The 18,484-nt window shown below is 42.3% G+C and overlaps 1 protein-coding gene across 3 annotated transcripts; it reads left to right on the top strand.

Moving 5' to 3' along the window:
- The first annotated feature begins 920 nt into the window (after positions 1 to 920).
- LOC113029175 (uncharacterized) lies at positions 921 to 17,402 on the top strand. 3 transcript variants are annotated; one of them, XM_026179868.1, is made up of 10 exons: positions 921 to 1,046; positions 1,680 to 9,711; positions 9,791 to 9,857; positions 11,001 to 11,058; positions 11,159 to 11,267; positions 11,432 to 11,563; positions 12,121 to 12,210; positions 15,189 to 15,332; positions 15,615 to 15,799; positions 15,938 to 17,402. In XM_026179868.1, the coding sequence occupies exons 2-10, from the start codon at positions 1,681 to 1,683 to the stop codon at positions 16,104 to 16,106; spliced, it is 8,985 nt and encodes a 2,994-aa protein (XP_026035653.1). In that variant the 5' UTR covers positions 921 to 1,046; position 1,680; the 3' UTR covers positions 16,107 to 17,402. The 3 variants fall into 3 exon arrangements, with proteins under 3 accessions (XP_026035653.1, XP_026035655.1, XP_026035654.1); XM_026179870.1 differs by lacking the exon at positions 921 to 1,046 and adding an exon at positions 1,076 to 1,128; XM_026179869.1 differs by lacking the exon at positions 921 to 1,046 and adding an exon at positions 1,210 to 1,490.
- The last annotated feature ends 1,082 nt before the right edge of the window (positions 17,403 to 18,484 follow it).

Genomic DNA, 18,484 nt, shown 5'->3' with positions numbered 1-18,484 from the left:
CTGAAAGGCCTTGAGCTGAGTGCTTTTGTGATTTGGCACTATATAAATAGAGTTGAATTGAAAAGTAGAGTTTAAAATGTTATCGGCTCATAAACTTTAGCAAACTTCAGCACTTCACTTTTGTTCTTAAAAACCAGTACCAGCACACTAAAGGTGTTCTCAATTCTCATCTCACTCTTCAAGATTGCATTAAACAACTGAATTAAAAATGCACCGGGCTATCTCCCAGACATCTTGATACCGCCACAGGTTTGTCATCTGGACCAACTGCCTTTCCACTTTTCATCCTCTCAGCTGTCCTAACTTCCTCCCTACTAATCTTCTGCACTTCCTGTTTCACAAACTGTCCTCAAGCCATTCTTCTCTCTCTTTGATTTTCTTCCTTCATTAGCTCCTCAAAGTAATACTTCCTACTTCTCTGCACACTTTCTTCATATGTTTGTATATTTCCATTTCTGTCCTTAATAACACGAACATGCTGCACATCCTTTCGAATTGATACAAGTCCCTTTCTTCTTCCTTAGTATCCACTCTCATTTAAATGATCATTAGAATTAAATACGTATTTCAAGAAATTATATGCCACAGTAGAGATTTTTTAAATCATCATTCATTATAAGAATTTCTGAACAAGCATCAGAATATGCTCTCCCATTATGCTCTCCCGTTCAGTCCAACGAAAAGAATATTCGCAAAACACAAAAATAGAGTTTCAAATACAGTGTAAACAGTATAAATATATATATGTAAATATATATGTGTGCACTTGAGTCATTATTTATGTTGTGTGTACGTTCGGTAAATAATAATAGTAATAATAATAATAATAATTAGACTGTAATTATCAGTATCAGTAGAAACCGTTTTAAAGCTGTGACTGAATTGGGTGATTAAATTTTCCTCTTCAAAAACTACAAATCTCGATTTTGCGGGCGCAATGAGTGCTTCTACGTCATATCCGCCGTTTCCCTCCGGAAGTACAGTTAATTTTTATTCACGGAAAAAAAAAGAAAAAAACAGCTGTTGTTGAAAAAGAAAACATCAAAGTGAGTTTCATGGACGAATGCCGTGCTTTACCTGTTCGCTGACTTTAGTATCGTGAGGACTACTGTGTGGGGGCTGTGTTCGGTGTGTCCCGCCGCTCTTTAGGCTGATTTGGAGCAGCGAGGCTCGGTTCGCTCATTTGTTGCGAGTTGGCTGCTGCTGCTGCTAGCTGTTAGCTGTTAGCTGTTAGCTTCCATCACTGTGGACTTCCAGCTAGCACGCTAGCCACGCTCAGCTAGCTAACTGACCATTTCTGAGTGTCTGATGAACTCCGAGTGACAGTAAAACCTGCTGGCTGCCAGACAGCTAATGAAATAAGGCGCGTAGATGGGGAATTAGTGCGTGAAAGTAGATCGTACATTGTGTGACTCGTTAGCCTCCTAGTTTACGATTTATCACTGTTTATGTCAAACGTTAGCCAGCTTTGTTGCTTGTGGAAGAAATAGGTAATAGTTGATGGATTTGCTTATAATTACCTTATCATTGCTTATCATTTCCAAGAAAGGAGGTGTTCCCATTTTACTGAGAAAATCCATGATGCTGGAAAAAAAAGTGAATTACTTTGTAACTACAGGATTATTTTCCTTGTAAGTCCTCGCCTCAGCTTTATCATGTTTTTGTGAAATATTTTGCAGAATGCCGGCCTCAAAGAGAGGATCGGCTCCTCCAGACTCGCAGTCCAAGATAAGGAAGTTGGATGAGGACGGAGAGGCTGCGCCATCCAAAACTGTACCAGCCGCCAATAATCAGTCACATAACAACACAGGAAATATGAAAGAAAAGACAGCAGCCCCACGGACTAAGAAAAAACTCTGTGCTTCACCGGAAGGGGGACATAAACTAGCCAAGTCCCCCAAACAGAGCTCGCCTCTGAAGGATTCCAGCAAAACTTCCCCTGACCCACCTGTCAAAAAAGCCAAGCTCCAGAAAGCCACAAGTGCCTCCTGTGGAGAAGCTCCCTCACCGAAAGCGAACTCCAAAACCTCCCTGAAGCGAACTGCCTCCATGGACTCTGACGAGTTGAGTAGTGATGGTAGTAAGGCTGACTTCTTCAGAGAAAGGGATGATGAAGACAAGGCCCGCTGCATCAGAAAATACTCAAATCGAGTCAAAGCCAAACGAAAGACGGAAGAGTCTCCTTCTGTCTCCGAGGATACGAGTCAAGGTTTATCTTCTCCACCTAAGGACCCCATACAGATGGACCACAATTATGGTATATTCACAGATTCACCATGTCTTGAAACTACAGATGAGGCAAATGAGAACATTAAAAAAGAATCTGCAGAATCTTTTACTGAGCAAGAGAGACCACAAATATCAGCTATTGCACCACAGGAGGTGTCAAAGGAAACTACGGTCTCTGTAACAGACACCAAATTTGAGTCTTCAGCTAATGAAAGTAAACATAAAGAATTACAAAATGTAGAAAGCCAAAAGGGTGTAGATAATGAAACACCAGCATCATCAAGAGACATTTCAGACCATCTCATATCCGAGGCTGAAAAGAAGGATGAGGAAGAGTTCGTTCAAAAGGATTTAGATGATAAAACACTACCATCATCAATGGAAACACTAAGTTTGGCTGCTGGAGAGGTGGATCCAAAGTGTAAAGATGAAAAACAGTCTTGCATGTCAGAGAGTCTGAGAACTGAAACTAAAACAAATGAAACCACACAGTTTGTTTCTGGAGAGAATAAATTGAGTGTTCAGTGTACAGCTAAGGGATCAACTGAATCTGCCACCATATCTGCAGCCCTTAGTAACGAATTCAACTCTGCATCAGAACAGCTGCTTGTGGAAAGTGGTATTCCAGAGAATGAGACTCAAGCAGACATTGTCAGAGCTCTCGCTACTTCCGACGGGGAATCAAATCTTGTAGACACGCAGGATGACGTGCCAATTGCAGTTACCGACACGTGTGTTGATGTGGAAACAATAGTCATAAGGTCTGAGGAAGATCTTCAAGAAAGCGATGGAAAAGAAGCTGACTTCCAGTTGACTCAGGTCGTCTCTTGTCCTGGAGGTTTGGTTGAGAGACAACTGAGCCATGACTGTGTGATGACTGACAGCTGCACTGAAATATTGACTCCTGATTGCGAGGCTGTTCAAAGAGAAGTGATTTCCGAATGTTTTACAGTTCCAGACGGTCAGATAGCACCTAGCGTAGATCTGCAAAATCAGGAGAACCACAGACTTTTTGACAACACTGCAGAAAAGCCTGATGATGGAGTTAAAGAAGATTCTGAGAGCACAGAAGGAGACACGAGCATGATTTGTGTCACTGCAGCAAGCAGCCAGATCAACATGGATATACTGACTGCAGCAGCATCAGAGGAGATTTCTGTAGTGGAAATACAAAGACAGGAAAAACAGGATGCTCCTGAACCTATTGCAGACATATCTACAAACTTTCATGAGGATCATGTGGGAGAAAACTGTAGAATTATGGAAGACAAACACTCTGTGAGCTTTGGACATAGTAGTGGAGCTGAAACTGAAACTAAAATAGAAACACAGAACATAGTGATTTCAGAAGTTTCTAATACAGAAGTGCAAATTCTTGAGACCCAGGAAATCTGCAACGCTACTACAGCCGAATCCACAGAGGTTCATGTTATGGATGATAAATCTGACAACATTAAAACCTTTGAATGTGCTGATGGGTCTGAGAGCCAAGAGAAAATACAAACACAGAGCTTATCAGCTTTGGAGGTTAGTAATCCAGCAGCTAAAGTGGAAGTACAAAACCAGGAGAGGCCAGACGGCGAAGCCACGAGTGACAAAGTTCAGGAAGATCTGAGGACTGCAAACTATGAGAGCAGCAAAGAAGCTGAATGTGTTGCTGCTGTGGAAAAACGAATGGAAACACCAGACGATGTAGAGGCTGAAACCACATCAGTGGAGATCTGTAACATTGAGCAAACGCATCAGATGAGCCAGGTGGACAGTGAATCTACCACAGCTGAATCACACATGGATCAAATTGTTGAAAATGTGCAATCTGTGGAAATGCAGACAAAATTAACAATGGAGGTTTCATATCCATCCGCTTCAGTGGAAATCCAGAGAAGTCAAACAGAAGTGGAGCTACAGACCACATTGGGGACGAGTTCTGACATTGCACCTGGAGCAGGAATACAAAGTCACAAAAATCATGAAATCAATGAATGCAATACAGACGACATCCCTAAAGAGATTACAGAAGACTCAATGATTGAAAATTTCCAAACTGTGCAGAATGAAGATAAATGTGTGACACTAACTCCAGAGATTTCTGAAGCAGCTCATTCAGTGGAAGTGCACAGTGAGAAAAGTCCAGAAGTAGTGGAGATGGAGTCTGCAGCAACATCAGAGGAGGTTTCTAACATACCTGCAGCGCAAATACAAAACCAGGAGAATCAGGATGTTGGTGCACATATTACAGACACAGTTTATACAGAGTCTGTGACTGTCCCTAAGAACGAAAACAAAACAGAAGATCAGCCTAAATCGCCAATAGAATTTACCGGACATGCCTCTATGATGGAATTACAGAGTGAGAAAAGTCAAAATGAAGTTGAGATGGAAACTGCAACAACATCAGAGGAGGTTTCTGACACATCTGCAGTGGAAACAGAAACCCAGACGAGTCAGGATGTCTGTGAAGATGGTGCAGGCATGCAGATCGACTCTGTGACTGTTGCAGAAAATGAAAACAAAAAAGAAGAAAAGGCTAAAACCACACCAGAGATTTCCGAAGTGGTCCCTTCAGTGGAAGCACAAAGTGAGAAAATTCAGAGTGAAGTGGGTATGGAGTCTGCAGCACCTTCAGAGGAGGTTTCTAAGATACCTGCAGTGGAAATCCAAAGTCAGATAAGCAAGGTTATCACAGAATATAGCACAGATGTACATACACAGTCAGTGACATCAACACCAGACTCCCCTAAAGAATCCACCTCAGTGGAAATCCAGCTGGTGCAAAGTCAAAATGAAGTGGATGCGGAGCAGAAAACACCAGAGGAGGTTGCTAGCATACCTGCATTGGAAATAAAGGGCCAGGATGTCATTGAACATAACACAGACATACTCATGCAGCCCATCAGTGTCTCGGAGAATGAAAATGAAATGGAAAAAGAGGCTCCATCGATATCAGAGGCAGAGATTTCAGTGGAAGTACAATGCGGCAAAAGTCTATCTGAAGTGGAGATGGAGACCACAACAACATCAGAAGAGCTTTGTATCCCACCAGCAGCAGAAACGCATAAGCAGAAGAGTCAGGATGTCAGTGAACACACAGAAGATTCATATACGCAGCCCGTCGCTGTCCCAGAGAGAGAAATTGAAATGGAAGAGCAGGCTAAATCGACACAAGAGATTTCAGTGGAAATACAAAGTGAAAACAGCCTAAATGAAGTCGACATGGAGTCTGCAGCTGCATCAGAGGAGATTTCTAGCACACCTGCAGCGGAAATACAAAATCAGACGAGCAAAGATGTCTGTGAACGGAGCACAGACGTACATACAGAGCCTGTTACTGGTGCAGAGAATGAAAACAAAAAGCAGGATACATTAATAGCAGATATTTCTATTTCAGCACACAGCCAGGAGATACAGGAAGCCGCTGAACCTACGGGAGACATATCTAAAGAAGTCCACAAAGGATTAAGGAATCCCACAAATCACCCCAACAAAGCACATTGTGTCACTGCTGCTGAGAGTCAGGTGGAAATGGAGGCAACAGAAGCACCAAAGGAGACATCTGAGCCAACAAATAACCCAAACCAGAAAGGTCAGGAGGTCAGTGAACTGACTATAAACACTACAGTAGAGAAAGACTTTATTAATGCTCTGAGTGAAGAGGAGGATGATAAGGTTAAGGCCGACTGTGTCATTGCTGCTGAGAGTCAAAGAAAAGTGGAAGTGCAGACAACAGAAACACCGGAGGAGGTTTCTGATCTAAAGAATGTGCCAGAAACACAAAGTAAGAAAGATCAGGAGACCACTGAGCTCAAAACAGACACTGAGGCAGGTAAAGATTTCATTAATACTGAAGAAAAGGATGACAAGGTCGATGCTGAATGTGTCAGTGTTACTGAGAGTCCAGGAGAAATGGAAATACAGACAGTAGAAGCACCAGAGAAGATTACTTATCTGACAAATAAACAAAATCAGAGAGGTCAAGAGGTCAGCGAACTCACTACAGACACTGAAGTGGAAAAAGATTTGACCGGGACAGAGTGCGAGGAAAAGGATGTCGAGGTTAACGAGGAAAGCTTAAGCGCTGTTGAGAATCAAGGAGAAATGGAAGTGCAGACAACAGAATCAGGAGAAGAAAGATCTGACGTTGAAGTACACAACGATGGAAATCAGGAGGTCGGTGACGTTCAGGAAGATCTTATGTCTGCACGCTGTGAGACTAGAAATGAGGAAGAGCCTGCTTCTGAATGTGTTAACATTTTAGAAACTACTGCAGAAGGGAGTCCTTATCTAACAAAACAGCAAAGTAATGTTACTGAGGAAATAAATGAAGACACTACAGCCTTATTAGAAATTCAGAAACAGAGAGGGCCTCGTGCTGACGTGGATATAACAAGTGAATCAACAGAAAGGGAAGCTTCAGTGTTAGAAGAGGAAACGGGGAGCCAAATGTTTAATGAGGTCAAGGCTGACGGATCTGTTGGTAACATTGAAGGAGGAGGAGCGGATAGCAGCGAAGTAATGCTTTTTGTTTGTGGGCAAACCGACAACAACAATGTCGTAATTCAGCCTTCTGAGGAGCAGATTGAGATGGTTAATCAGTCAGCGGTCGGGCCCCATGAAAACCAGATAGTGTACGAGCCCATTAGTAGCCCAGAGAGTAATGATGATCGTGATGTGTCTGCAGCGGCAGCAGAGAAGCACGATGCCGTTTCTATATTAGATATACAATGCACAGAGGCTCAACAGATGGAAACAAACTTTTCCAGTAATGAAGACAACAGAGAAATTGGTGGCATGCAGCTGGTAAATGAAGTTGCTAAGGAGGAAATTTGTGTCCCAGACAGCCAGGCAGGGGTTGAAATGGAAGTACAAGCGCAGCCAGCACAGTTGGAGCAGATTAACGCTACCGTGGATGTGAAAGAAGTTGCACCGATCAGTTCTGGCAGTGACATGAGCGTGGCAGATGGAGGGTCAGGAGATGCTGCAGAAGTGAAGAGTGAAATGACAGTGAAAAGTGAAGGAAATGGCATTTCAGAGTGCATCAGAGCCACTGAGTTTTCTGAGCAGGTGCAGCACGATGCTGGCGTTCAGGAAGCTGCGGGCGTCACGGTAACAACAACAACTCCACCAACAACGACTACATCCTCCACTGAATTTGAGGTACCAGGTGGTGCATCTGAGGAATATGTGATTTTAGAGCCAGTCCCACAGAGTGAAATTCACTTTGATATCGTCACTCAAGCTGCAACCGAATCAGGTCTGGCGGCCTCTCTTTCAGAGCAGGTGAATCCAGAAAGTGAGTCGATGGAGGAGAAGGCGGAGAGTGAGAGGACTTTAAATGGTTCCGAGCAAACTGTGTTTACTGAAGCGGCGGCTAGTTCAGGGGAGGTAGCAGAGCAGGAGACAAACATTTCACCTGTGGAGGAAGACGTTCAGGTTATTCAGCCTTCTGACCACCAGTCATCTCACATGGTGGACATGAATACCTCCCATGACTCTGAACCCCAAAGCCTGATTGAAGACATTAATGTAGTGGTGATAGAGGATGCTCAAGATAACCTGGACATACAAGAAGTGCAGATTCTAGAGGACATCGAGATCGGACATGAGATTATAGTGGTGGAGGAAGAGAATGATGAAGACAGTGACATTGCAGTAGTAGAAAAGCCACAAGAAACAGCCGAGGCAGGCCTGCCTGAGGAAAAGGTGAATGAGAAGTACATATGTAACACTAGTGGGCCTGACATGAAGCAAAACAGCACAGCTGAAAAGACCGAAGAGGAAAAGAAAGCTCAAGAGCCAGAAAAACCCAAGAAACAAGAAATGAACACGCAAGCGAGAACCAAAGCTCGCCTCGCAGCTCTGGCTGAGCAGAAGGCTGCGGCAGCTAAGAGAAGTGCAAATAGGCAGCAGCTGAATCTCTTAGCCCTGTGTCAGGAGATCGCAGAGGACATTGCCACAGACAGCATGCTGCTGAAGAGGATAGAAGAAGAAAAACAAGCGGCAGCAGCAGCAGCCAAGAGTGAAGCCAGCAAGAAGGAACGCCCGCCTGTTAACACGCAAGATGCCAACACGGTTAATGTCCCAACTCCTGCTGGACCAGAGGGATGCGCCCCTCCTTCGGTGACCCCTGCTCCTGAGGCCCCCCCAGCCCAGCCCTCAACGGCTGATTCAGCTGAAACTCAGCCTTCCGCCGAGCCTCCAAAGAGACGTTTCTTCATCACGCAGATTTCAGTGCCGCTGAAAGTCCACGAGAAAAAGAAGCTGACTCGATATCAAAGACTCAGACAGGTCGAGCTGCAGAGAGAGAAAATGTCGTGGGCACGTGTGAAGAAACTAAAGTCTGACCAAGCAAATCAGATGTTCTCAGACATGGATTGGCAGGCACCTTTTTCTGCTGCCTCTCTTTTTCCAGTGAGCCCTGTTACCACACCTCCTCCTCAACCTGCAGCCAGTCCAGCAACCTCCCAACTGAGTCCTTCTGCATCTAGCAAACCTGCTACACCGAAGGCAGAAGCTCCCAAGAATGAGCCTAAGGCTGAGCTGGCTAAAACTGAACCATCTAAAACTGAACCCACTAAAACTGAACCCACTAAAGCTGAAACCTCCAAAAAACAACCAACGATAACTGAAACTCCTAAAACTGAACCCCCTAAAACTGAAACTGGCAAACCTGAAGCCTCTAAAACGGAGCCTCCTAGTACTGAAAACCGTAGAACTACACGGCAAAGCAAGGCTCAGACTACTAAAGCAGCAGCTACTCCAGAGCCCGCGCCAAAAGTCACAAGATCAGGAACCAAGAGAACCCTCCCAGCAATACCACCTCCCATGCCCAACGGACTTAATGCTCAGAAACTGAAAATGGAAGTTGAGTACAAGCCATACAGACCCAGGCCGAAATATTCTCCTGACGATTTTGAGCTGGATGATGACCCATTACCAGCAAAGCCGAAACCACCCGGCCTCCAGTCAAACCCTTCGGCTCAGCCTAAACCCACTCTACTATCAAAGCCCACGCTCACAGCGCAACTTGCCAACCAGGCAAAACTCAAAGCTCAGACCAAGCCTGCTGGGCAGATCTCAGGTCAGTCAAAGCCCTCTGTTGCAGCTCCAGCTCAGTTAAAGCCCGCACAGTTAAACCCAGCTGTTGCACCAGCAACACAGTCTAAGGCCACAGCTGCAACTGCAGCTTCATCCAAACTTGCTTCTTCAGCGAATGCTCCGTTAAAGTCTCCAGTCCCGACTGCAACTCAGTCTAAAGTTGTTTCAGCTCCAGCTCAGTCCAAGCCTGCAGCTTCTGTTTCACCTCAGCTGAAGACTGCAGGTGCCGATGCAAATCTAACACAGCTGAAACCATCTGCTTCACCTGCAGCTCGGCCTGCTGTTGCAGCCACATCTGGGATGAAGCCTGCTGCCTCTAAGGCTGGTGCAATTTCAGTGCCTCAGAGACCCACAGATCCCGCATGTAAAGAAAACGACAAGTGCAAGGTAAGTCAGAAATAAATTATTCTATGATCAGTGTCACAGGCGCTGTACATGTTACTTACCTTTTTTCTTTCATACACAGAATGCAGCTCATCCACTTTCATCAGCTCCACCTGAAGAGAGCGCCAAAGTGTCTGACAAGCTTACAGGTATCTGTGTATATTAATTGCAATCCTGACTCAGATTTACCTCCATCAGCTCGTCCAGATTGTCTACCTGTCTGTGCCAGTGTCTGCTAGCAGGATTACTCAAAAAGTCATGGAGAGGTTTGCCTGAAAGTGCTACCAGAAGTGTCCCAACGTAGACGTGATTAATTCAGATTCAGACTCTTTATTATTTTGAGGAAAAATAGAAAACATAAGCTTCACAAATACATGTGAAATGGAAAAAAGAAAAGTTGGGAGGCATCATCTTGGTTTCTTGAAAATACCTCCAGTTAATCTGGATCAAGCATCCAGAGAGTCTGTATTTTCAGTTATGGTAGAGGGCTGCACTACCAGTGTACGATCCACAATTTTTTATGAGAAAAAAAAGTTAATTTTTATCATTCAGATTTGAATTAGGCCATAGACTAGAATAATTTATCAAAATAATGAGGCAAGCAACACACATTTTAAATCCTGCTCTTTTAGGTTGTTTCTTACTTCACCTTAATCAAAATAAATGCATAGAAATGTTTTAAAAAAGTGAAATTCACATCTCTCATCTTTAACCAGCTTATTCTTCCTGGCAGGCCGACACTGTTGCATAAACGTGGTTCTTATCTGCCTGCTTATAGGACAGCAAACACAACATGCAGTGTTTGGATAGCTGTTAGGTTGAAATTCAGGCCTCTAAATACTGATTACATTAAGGTAAGCACCCCTGTCAGCGTGCACTTAGTTGCGTCTGCAGCTTTGTGCTGGTAGTGTTATGTCTCACATCGCCGAACACTGGACCTGAACAGGTTACCCACAAGGTCACGTTCCTTTAAAGGGTAAAAACGGCAATAAAACTATGTCCACCTCAGATTTCAGCTTCTTTCATCAGTTAACCGCGAGTGCAGCACATGTTGTCATATAAGTCCAGTCTTGGATCTTTGACTAATGTTTCAAAGCATTAACTTTTCCAAGATCAGCGCTAAATGTTATTTATTTATTTATTTTACTCTCAATATGTTGTTTAAGTAAATTAGGAATTTATATTTTAAGTTTTTTTTTTTTTTATTGTATTTTGTCAACAACCTTCTTAAATGTGTGTATAATTATGTTGCTGTGTAAAATCCTTTCTTTTATACGTTGATCTTTCTCCAGAGAGTAAAGCAGAAAGCTTGAAGGAAGCAGAGCAGACACCAGGAAAGCCTTGTCAAGAGTAAGAAGCTTTTCTAAAGTTGTTTGACATGTTTTATTTTGGGTTTTTTGCTTCTTAGCGGTTGAAACCTTCAGTAACCCGATGTGTTTTTGAATCGCAGCAAAGCTGTGAAGCCACAGGATGGCGGGGCTCCTCTCTCCGAAGCTTGCCTGCAAAAAGAAGTCAAGAAGCTAAAGGAGGCTGACAAAGATGGCACCCAAACAGTTATTGTGAGTGAACGAGATAGTTTCCTCTGACCTCATTTTAAATCCTGCGCTTTTGCAATGGAAAACATGGATCATAAGTTGGGTTCTTTCTGTGTTCTGTCACTCTGGAAAACTAAGTGAAATTGAATTCTTGAGAGTGAGCTTATTGCTTTGCTTTGTTCTCGCAGGATGCAGGACAGAAGCATTTTGGAGCAGTGGCCTGCAGTGTGTGTGGGATGCTCTACTCTGCTGCCAACCCCGAGGATGAATCTCAGCATTTGCTGTTTCACAACCAGTTCATCAGCGCCGTCAAATATGTGGTGAGGGAAAGTCACATGCCTATGCCTGTTAAACTGACTCCCTGGATCAGAGCAATAAATGCCAACAAATTTATAGATATGGTTTACAAAAAATATACAATGCAGTGCAGGGACAACTGAGGATTCTTGATAAAGGGAGTCTTGACCCTCGTCTTCCACTCTATGCTGCACTACAGTGAGCAAGACTGCAGGTATTTGATAAGATTCCTCCTTAGGATTGCCCGTTGGACATTTTCTAACTTCCCACCTCTAGAAAAGTAGGTCAGCACAGCTCTTTGTTTATTCAGTTCAAGTGTGATTTATTCTTACTGACTTTTCTGGTGGCAGAAGAGACAGTAAATAAAGTTAAATTGAAAATGTAATTTTATTTGGTTTACGTCAAATGATTCTGTCGGCTTATAAGAAGATTTATTACCTGGAATGTTTTGCGCCTATTTGCCAAAATTGTCCAAGATTGGGAGTGACTGCATATAGAAAATGGATTAATACCTACTTAGGACATTTAGATGACATAATTAAATATTTTCTATTCTTTTTGCTTTCCTTTTTTTTGTCAGGGTTGGAAAAAGGAGAGGATTTTGTCTGAGTTTCCAGATGGCAAGATCATTCTCGTCCTGCCAGATGATCCCAAATATGCTCTGAAGAAGGTATGTTTACACCAGCGTTTGCTAGCGTGAACTCTTCAGGGCTTATATGTCTGGATTGATAGTTAGGTCCCCAAAACAAGAAGTTCCCAGTTTTTATATTTTTTGGCTCCGTCTTTTACTGCCACCGAGTTAACATGAAATAGCCAGCATGCAGTTGAATTACAGACTGCTGTAATTCTACAGGTTGCAACAACCTCCTCAAGTGTAACAGAATAATAAGTATAAATACATTTAAATAAAATACTCTTTTGAGAATCCTTTGCAGGGAGTGACTGTCTGAGGTAGCAGTCACACGGGCCTAGCAAAAGGTAACAATAGGTACTTTTCTCTACTAGGGAAAAATGTGTATTCCCTGACATGTTGCCAAGTGGTTGCTTTGTGTTGCAAAGAAGGTACTGCACCAAAAATCTTGCAATTGCTTTGCTTGCTAGTAGATTCCCATGATCACTAGAGGTGGGCAGGTCAATCCAAATGTGTTGATAGTGTCGATCCCAACACTGGTATTGGTATCAGATCGATACTAGCACGATATGATCGATATTTTGTTTCCACTCTCTAAGTTCAGTATGTGTCACACTGCATTGCGTTAAATTATTTTTGGGGGAAATGGAAAAAACACAAACCTCAAGCATGCACTAAAATTTTATTTATAGCCTATAGTAGGGATGGGTATTGACAAGATTTACACGATTCCGATTCCATTTTCGATTCTGTTTAACGATTCGATTCTTTATCGATTCTTTTTTTTAAAAAGGAGTTTCAGACAAAGTTCTAAGCTAATCGACTAAGGTCGATTAGCTTAGAACTTTGTTTTATATCTTCTCTTTGAACAAGATAGAAATTTAGGAGTAGCATGGCCTTACAAACCCAACAGTGAGGTCTTAAGAGATCCAGCCTATGGCTCTTCAATGGGGTGTCACAGGGTCCCCATGAAAAAAAGTTGGAAATGTAAAATAATAAAATAAATATTCTTCTGTAGCAATAACAAAGTTTAACATAAATTGTTCTGTGGCAATTACACAAGAATATCCAGTAATGTCCCTGCCTACAATTAAACACATTCACTTACCGAAAATCGGGGGCATCTGCTGTGGCAAATGGGTGCAAGCCTTTTACCACAAACTTAGTCACTGCTCGGTGACATTCGTCTATCCTGGCCTGAAAGGAGACGCTACCGGCAGACTGCAGCGAGAACTGCCAGCATCTGAGCCAGCCAGACTCTGTCTCTCTCATCATGGTCACCTAAATGCACAGTAATGGCAGGTTTTGTAATAAGGCAGATCGCGCTAACATAATATGCACTGTTAGTTGATGATTTACCTGCTGCATTAAAGGGAGAGGACGTGCAAACGTTACCGCTGCTGCTGGGTTGAGATTCACGAGTCCGGAGCGGAATTAAAAACATGACATTCATTTAAGGTCATCACGTGTTTTGTGAGGAAATGCTTTTGCATATTCGTAGTGTTTCCTCCCTTAAATGAAATATCTACTTTGCAAGTATTGCAAGGCGCCCTGTTGTAATCCGTTCTCGTAAAGTATAACCAAACTTTTTAGCGTTTGAGCCGCCATGTTTCCTGCCAGGTAAATGACGCTCCGCAATGTGGTGACGTCATTTGGGGCGACTGGAATCGATAAGGGAATCGTTTGCAAAAATGGCAAAAAATTGCAAGGAATTGAAACAGTGGAACCGGTTCTCAACAAGAACCGGTTTTCGATACCCATCCCTAGCCTATAGCACATTTAAAGAACAGAAGGCATTTAAATTCTACATTTCTAAAAAAACACCAAACTGTTTCAAAATGCATGAAAAACTGAAAGGTGTGTATTACTAAGTGGCTTGTACTTTGGAAAGTAAAAATCACAGCAATTTAGTGGCCATTAAAATGTGTTCAGAATTTATAAATTAGTGATGATTCGACTCATAAATCGCGACACATTGCTGTTCCTTACATAAGCTGCTTTGTTAAGTTAATAGTATCAGTATTGGTATCGCTAGTATTGGCTCTGTATTTACTTAGTATTGGTTCAATACCAACATTTGCAGTATCACACAGGAAGACGTTGACTTGCCTGCAAATTGATAACTGAGCACTAAGCTGAAGTTAAACTTGAGAAAGTGGGACACAAACCAGAAACAGAGAATGTTCCCCTTCAAAGTAAAAGTCGTAATTTACTACTACTACTATTGCCCGCCACCCCTCCCAGGGTATGGGGTGCCACAGGTAGATCTCAAGAGATTTCTGTCCTGGGCCATTCTTTCTAGTTGGGTCGAGGTGCAACCAATATATTTTAAAGGGTGAAGGCTTTGCTTTGAAGGTGGATGTTTTCTTTTCTTTTTTAGTGAGTTTTTGGTGAGTGTTTGCATTTCATTCAGCAATAGCCTTCAACAACTCGCCAACTGATTGGGTAATTTTTTTCCGCTAGCAACGAGCAGTTACCTGGGAATCCCTTGCCAGTCTCTAGGCCTGTGTGGCTCGGGCCTAAGGTCTGAAACTCAAAGCTTTTACTGAAGCTATTTACTGTTGTAGGGTCTTTCATCGCTCAGTTTTTGTCTTCAGCAAGTAAAATGCTCATTCATGTTTGTGGGTCTCTGTGTGACGTAAGCAGCCAACTTTGCTGCGTTTGTCTGAGTCTGAGCAGAGAATTCACCCTTATGCACTTAATAATTTAAAGAGCTGTAAACAGCTGAAATGTGAGCAGACAGACTGCATAACCTCTGCTAAGGCTGAAAAGCACATCACAAGAATGCCTGGATCTGGATTAGCTCGTTATATTTTCCTGAAATTTAAAACCGGGTATCTCAGTTTTTCAGCTTGCATTTGTAAATGTGACACCAATACTCCAAGTCTGCCCTGCCTTTGAAAAAAAAAAAAAAAGTGCTCAAGTCTCACTTGGACTGTATCCTTAGATATGCTCCAATATTTATCATCCCTGCATTAGCATACTGATTCTTGGATGTACAATAATCTGTTCCTCAGGTTGAGGAGATCCGGGAGATGGTGGACAATGACCTCGGCTTCCAGCAGGTGGAGACCAAGTGTCCCTCAAAGACCAAAACCTTCCTCTTTATCTCTAATGACAAGAAAGTGGCTGGGTGTCTCATAGCTGAGCACATACAAGAGGTAAGAGATGATGATGAGCACATTTGTGAATGATCATCATGTAAAAATTGGGATAAATGAAATTCTTGGCTGATACAGATGTTTAAAATAGCTTAAAATATGAACTAAAATATTGCGTTTTGTGTTTCTAATCTTTCTTTCTTCCTCATGTAACAGTTTTAAGGTATCTGAGCATTTAGACAGACCAAATGGATATAATACAATAAACAGATGTTCGACCGCTGCTATCAGTAAGTGTCCGTTTATTCTGTGACGTTTACTGAGGATTGTGCATGCTCACAGGGGTACAGGGTGATTGAAGAGCCCATGCCAGAGGGTTCGGAGGGAGAGAAGTTGATGTTTGAACGTCAGAGAGCTTGGTGCTGCTCCACAACGCCAGAGCCTGCCATCTGCGGCATCAGTCGCATCTGGGTGGTCAGCGTGATGAGACGTCAGGGCATCGCTTCGCGCATGCTCGAGTGCCTCCGGTCAGTACGGCTGCAAACCGCCAGTCATTTCATCGTCATCATCACACACACACACACACACACACACACACACACACACACACACACACAATCAAAGTCATATTAATGCAACTCGTATTTGTTTGTTTTTATGCACAGGAATAATTTCATATACGGTTCATACCTGAGCAAAGATGAGATCGCCTTCTCCGACCCCACTCCCGACGGGAAACTCTTCGCCACGCATTATTTTGGCACTTCCCAGTTTTTGGTTTATAACTTTGTGAGCGGGACACGCTCGCACCAACCCAAAACCCAAGCAGTATGACGGTCTTCGGATACCGTAACGATGGCTTCATCTGAGACGCTCACCGACCAGTGGGACATCCTCACCAAACACTGAATCTTCACGTGTGTTTTAAAAAGAAAAACCTCCTCGGAGGGGTTACACATTGGTTCAAATCTCAGGATGAAAACAACGAGGTGTTGTTGAAACATGATATTTCACCCTTTAATCCTTCCCCGCATAGTATTTTGAAGAAAAAGAGTATTTTCTTTATACATTTTTAAGTAAACAATTGGTTTTATTAGGAGAATAGAGTTTACATGCATGACCTGACAGCAATAGAAAACAAAGAGCATTTTATCGTTTTATCTTTTGAATCCTCGTGAAGCGTAACCATCAACCTGCTGCATTAAACAAATGGTTATTTGCAAGTTTGTTCCTCAGTCGGTTTTTGTCATTTTTACACCCGTTTCCTGTAGTGGAGTGTGTTAAGCTGCCGTTGTCTCCAGATGTGTTTAAGCGACGTCGATAATCCCTGAAGGGCACAACTGCACAATTTCTTTTGAGGGGTTAAGCTGTGTTTCCTACACTTTGATTTCACTGTCATGTTTTTATTGTAGTATTTCAGAAACAATTTCGACACCTTGATTAGAGAGATGTGGGTTAGAACTGTAGCTTGGGCATTATTTGTGTGCTTCTGAGATCACATTACCTGACTTTTTTTCCCTCAAGCCGAGCCATATACTGTACACCGTTTAGCGAGGCGTTATAGCCTAAACTGTATGAGTGGTGTCTTTAAATTTCACCAAGGCTGTCTTTTGCTTTGTTTGTGCCTGAATGAATCATGTGTGACTTAAGTTGTTGATTTATTTTCTTTACTTTTTTAGCCACATGTTCTTCTTAAGTAGCATCTGGCTTTGTTTTTTTTATTCCAATAGTGTAGATTATCATCTTCCTATTCCTTAGTAACAATGAATTAAAATGTATATCAAATTATCATGTAGATTTATGCATAGTATAACAAGATTTATAATGAAAGATGGGCAAGTTCTTAAGTGTCACGTGTTAAATGGTGTTTGAGTGAAGGTAAATATCAACCAGGTTCAGCCTTTATGATTGAAAACAGGGATATTTGCTCAGTGATCAACATGAGGGGTTTAGATTAACCCGCCTCTCTTCAGATTAACAGTATCATCGTAATCCACCTCTTATTTTCTTCTTCCTCCTTGTTAAAGCGGTTGATTTTAGAACGATGTGGTTGTGTAAGAAAAAGACATTTGATTTATACGAAGCTGTTATGTAAATATTTATTTAAATAAAAGTAAAATGTAAAACATTTTTGGTGTTTCTGATTAGCTGCTTTTGACCTTGTATGGATTTTTCCTAATTTTCTGTCATGTAAATGCTGTTATAGTCATGGCTTCTGATATTAAAAGAGTTTCAAATAACGAGGTCAGTATACACTCGCTGGCCATTTTATTGGGTACATCTTACCAGTCTTTTGCCTCAATTCTTTGTGGCTTAGAATCAACGACATTCCTCAGAGATTTTGGTCCATTTTAATTCAGCAAGCTCTTGATTAAGAGTCATGTTCAAGAAATATGTTTGTGATCATTTGAATTTTGTGACATGGAAGCAGCCATGAGAAGATGGGAACACTGTGGTCAAATGGACATGGTCAGCAGCAATTCTGTGGTGATTTGGTGATGCCCAGTTGCTATTAAAAGTCCCACATCCTCACACCATCAGCAGCCTGAAATGTTACTGGAAGGCGGGGTGGATCCATGCTTTTATTTTTATGTCAAATTCTGATCCTAATGAAAACTCCTAAGACCAGAAACCCTTTTTCTGATTTTGGTTAGACTGTTTGTATAGTCAGTTTCCAGAGTGTGGTCTTCTGCCGCTGCAGTCCTTCTGAGATGCTCTTCTGCATAACTTGCTTGTAATAAGTGTTTGAGTTATTGTTTCCTTCCTGTCAGCTCAGAGCAGTCTGGCCATTCTCCTCTGACCTCTAACAGACATTTAGCTTAACAAACAGTTGAACAGCATGTTCAAGTTGATTGATTGTATGTGCAAATACTCGCTTTGAACCAACAGTTTAGGCTTAATGTCGTAATCACTCAGTTTTAGACCGTTTTTTTCTGACTCGACTCTCAGCGATGTCAGCGAGTGTGGATGTCCCTAATGTGGTCATCTCAGGCACAGAAGCCCCACCCACTTGCTGTTCAAACATAAAGTTTAAGGAGGTACAGACCGTGATCTGAGCTTAGTATAAGATAAACAAGGATTATTTTCAATAGTGAATCATGCAAAGCTACTATACTAAGATTGAAAATAAATATACGTAGCTGTAAATCAGCATACTAGGTCTGCTTTAATTGCCCGTGACCCTGTTTTTTTTAATGAGTAATGCCATCTAG

The sequence above is a fragment of the Astatotilapia calliptera genome, chromosome 9, assembly GCF_900246225.1.
Source record: "Astatotilapia calliptera chromosome 9, fAstCal1.2, whole genome shotgun sequence".
Classification (NCBI taxonomy): Eukaryota; Metazoa; Chordata; class Actinopteri; order Cichliformes; family Cichlidae; genus Astatotilapia; species Astatotilapia calliptera.
This window is presented reverse-complemented; position numbering and strand designations above follow the sequence as displayed.

What these genes read in the sequence shown, in the direction of transcription:
- LOC113029175 (XM_026179868.1), top strand. Translation starts at nt 1,681, where the DNA reads ATGCCGGCCTCAAAGAGAGGATCGGCTCCTCCAGACTCGCAGTCCAAG. An exon ending in ATGGCACCCAAACAGTTATT is followed by an intron (nt 11,268 to 11,431) that starts GTGAGTGAACGA and finishes TTGTTCTCGCAG; the next exon opens with GATGCAGGACAGAAGCATTT. An exon ending in TAGCTGAGCACATACAAGAG is followed by an intron (nt 15,333 to 15,614) that starts GTAAGAGATGAT and finishes GCATGCTCACAG; the next exon opens with GGGTACAGGGTGATTGAAGA.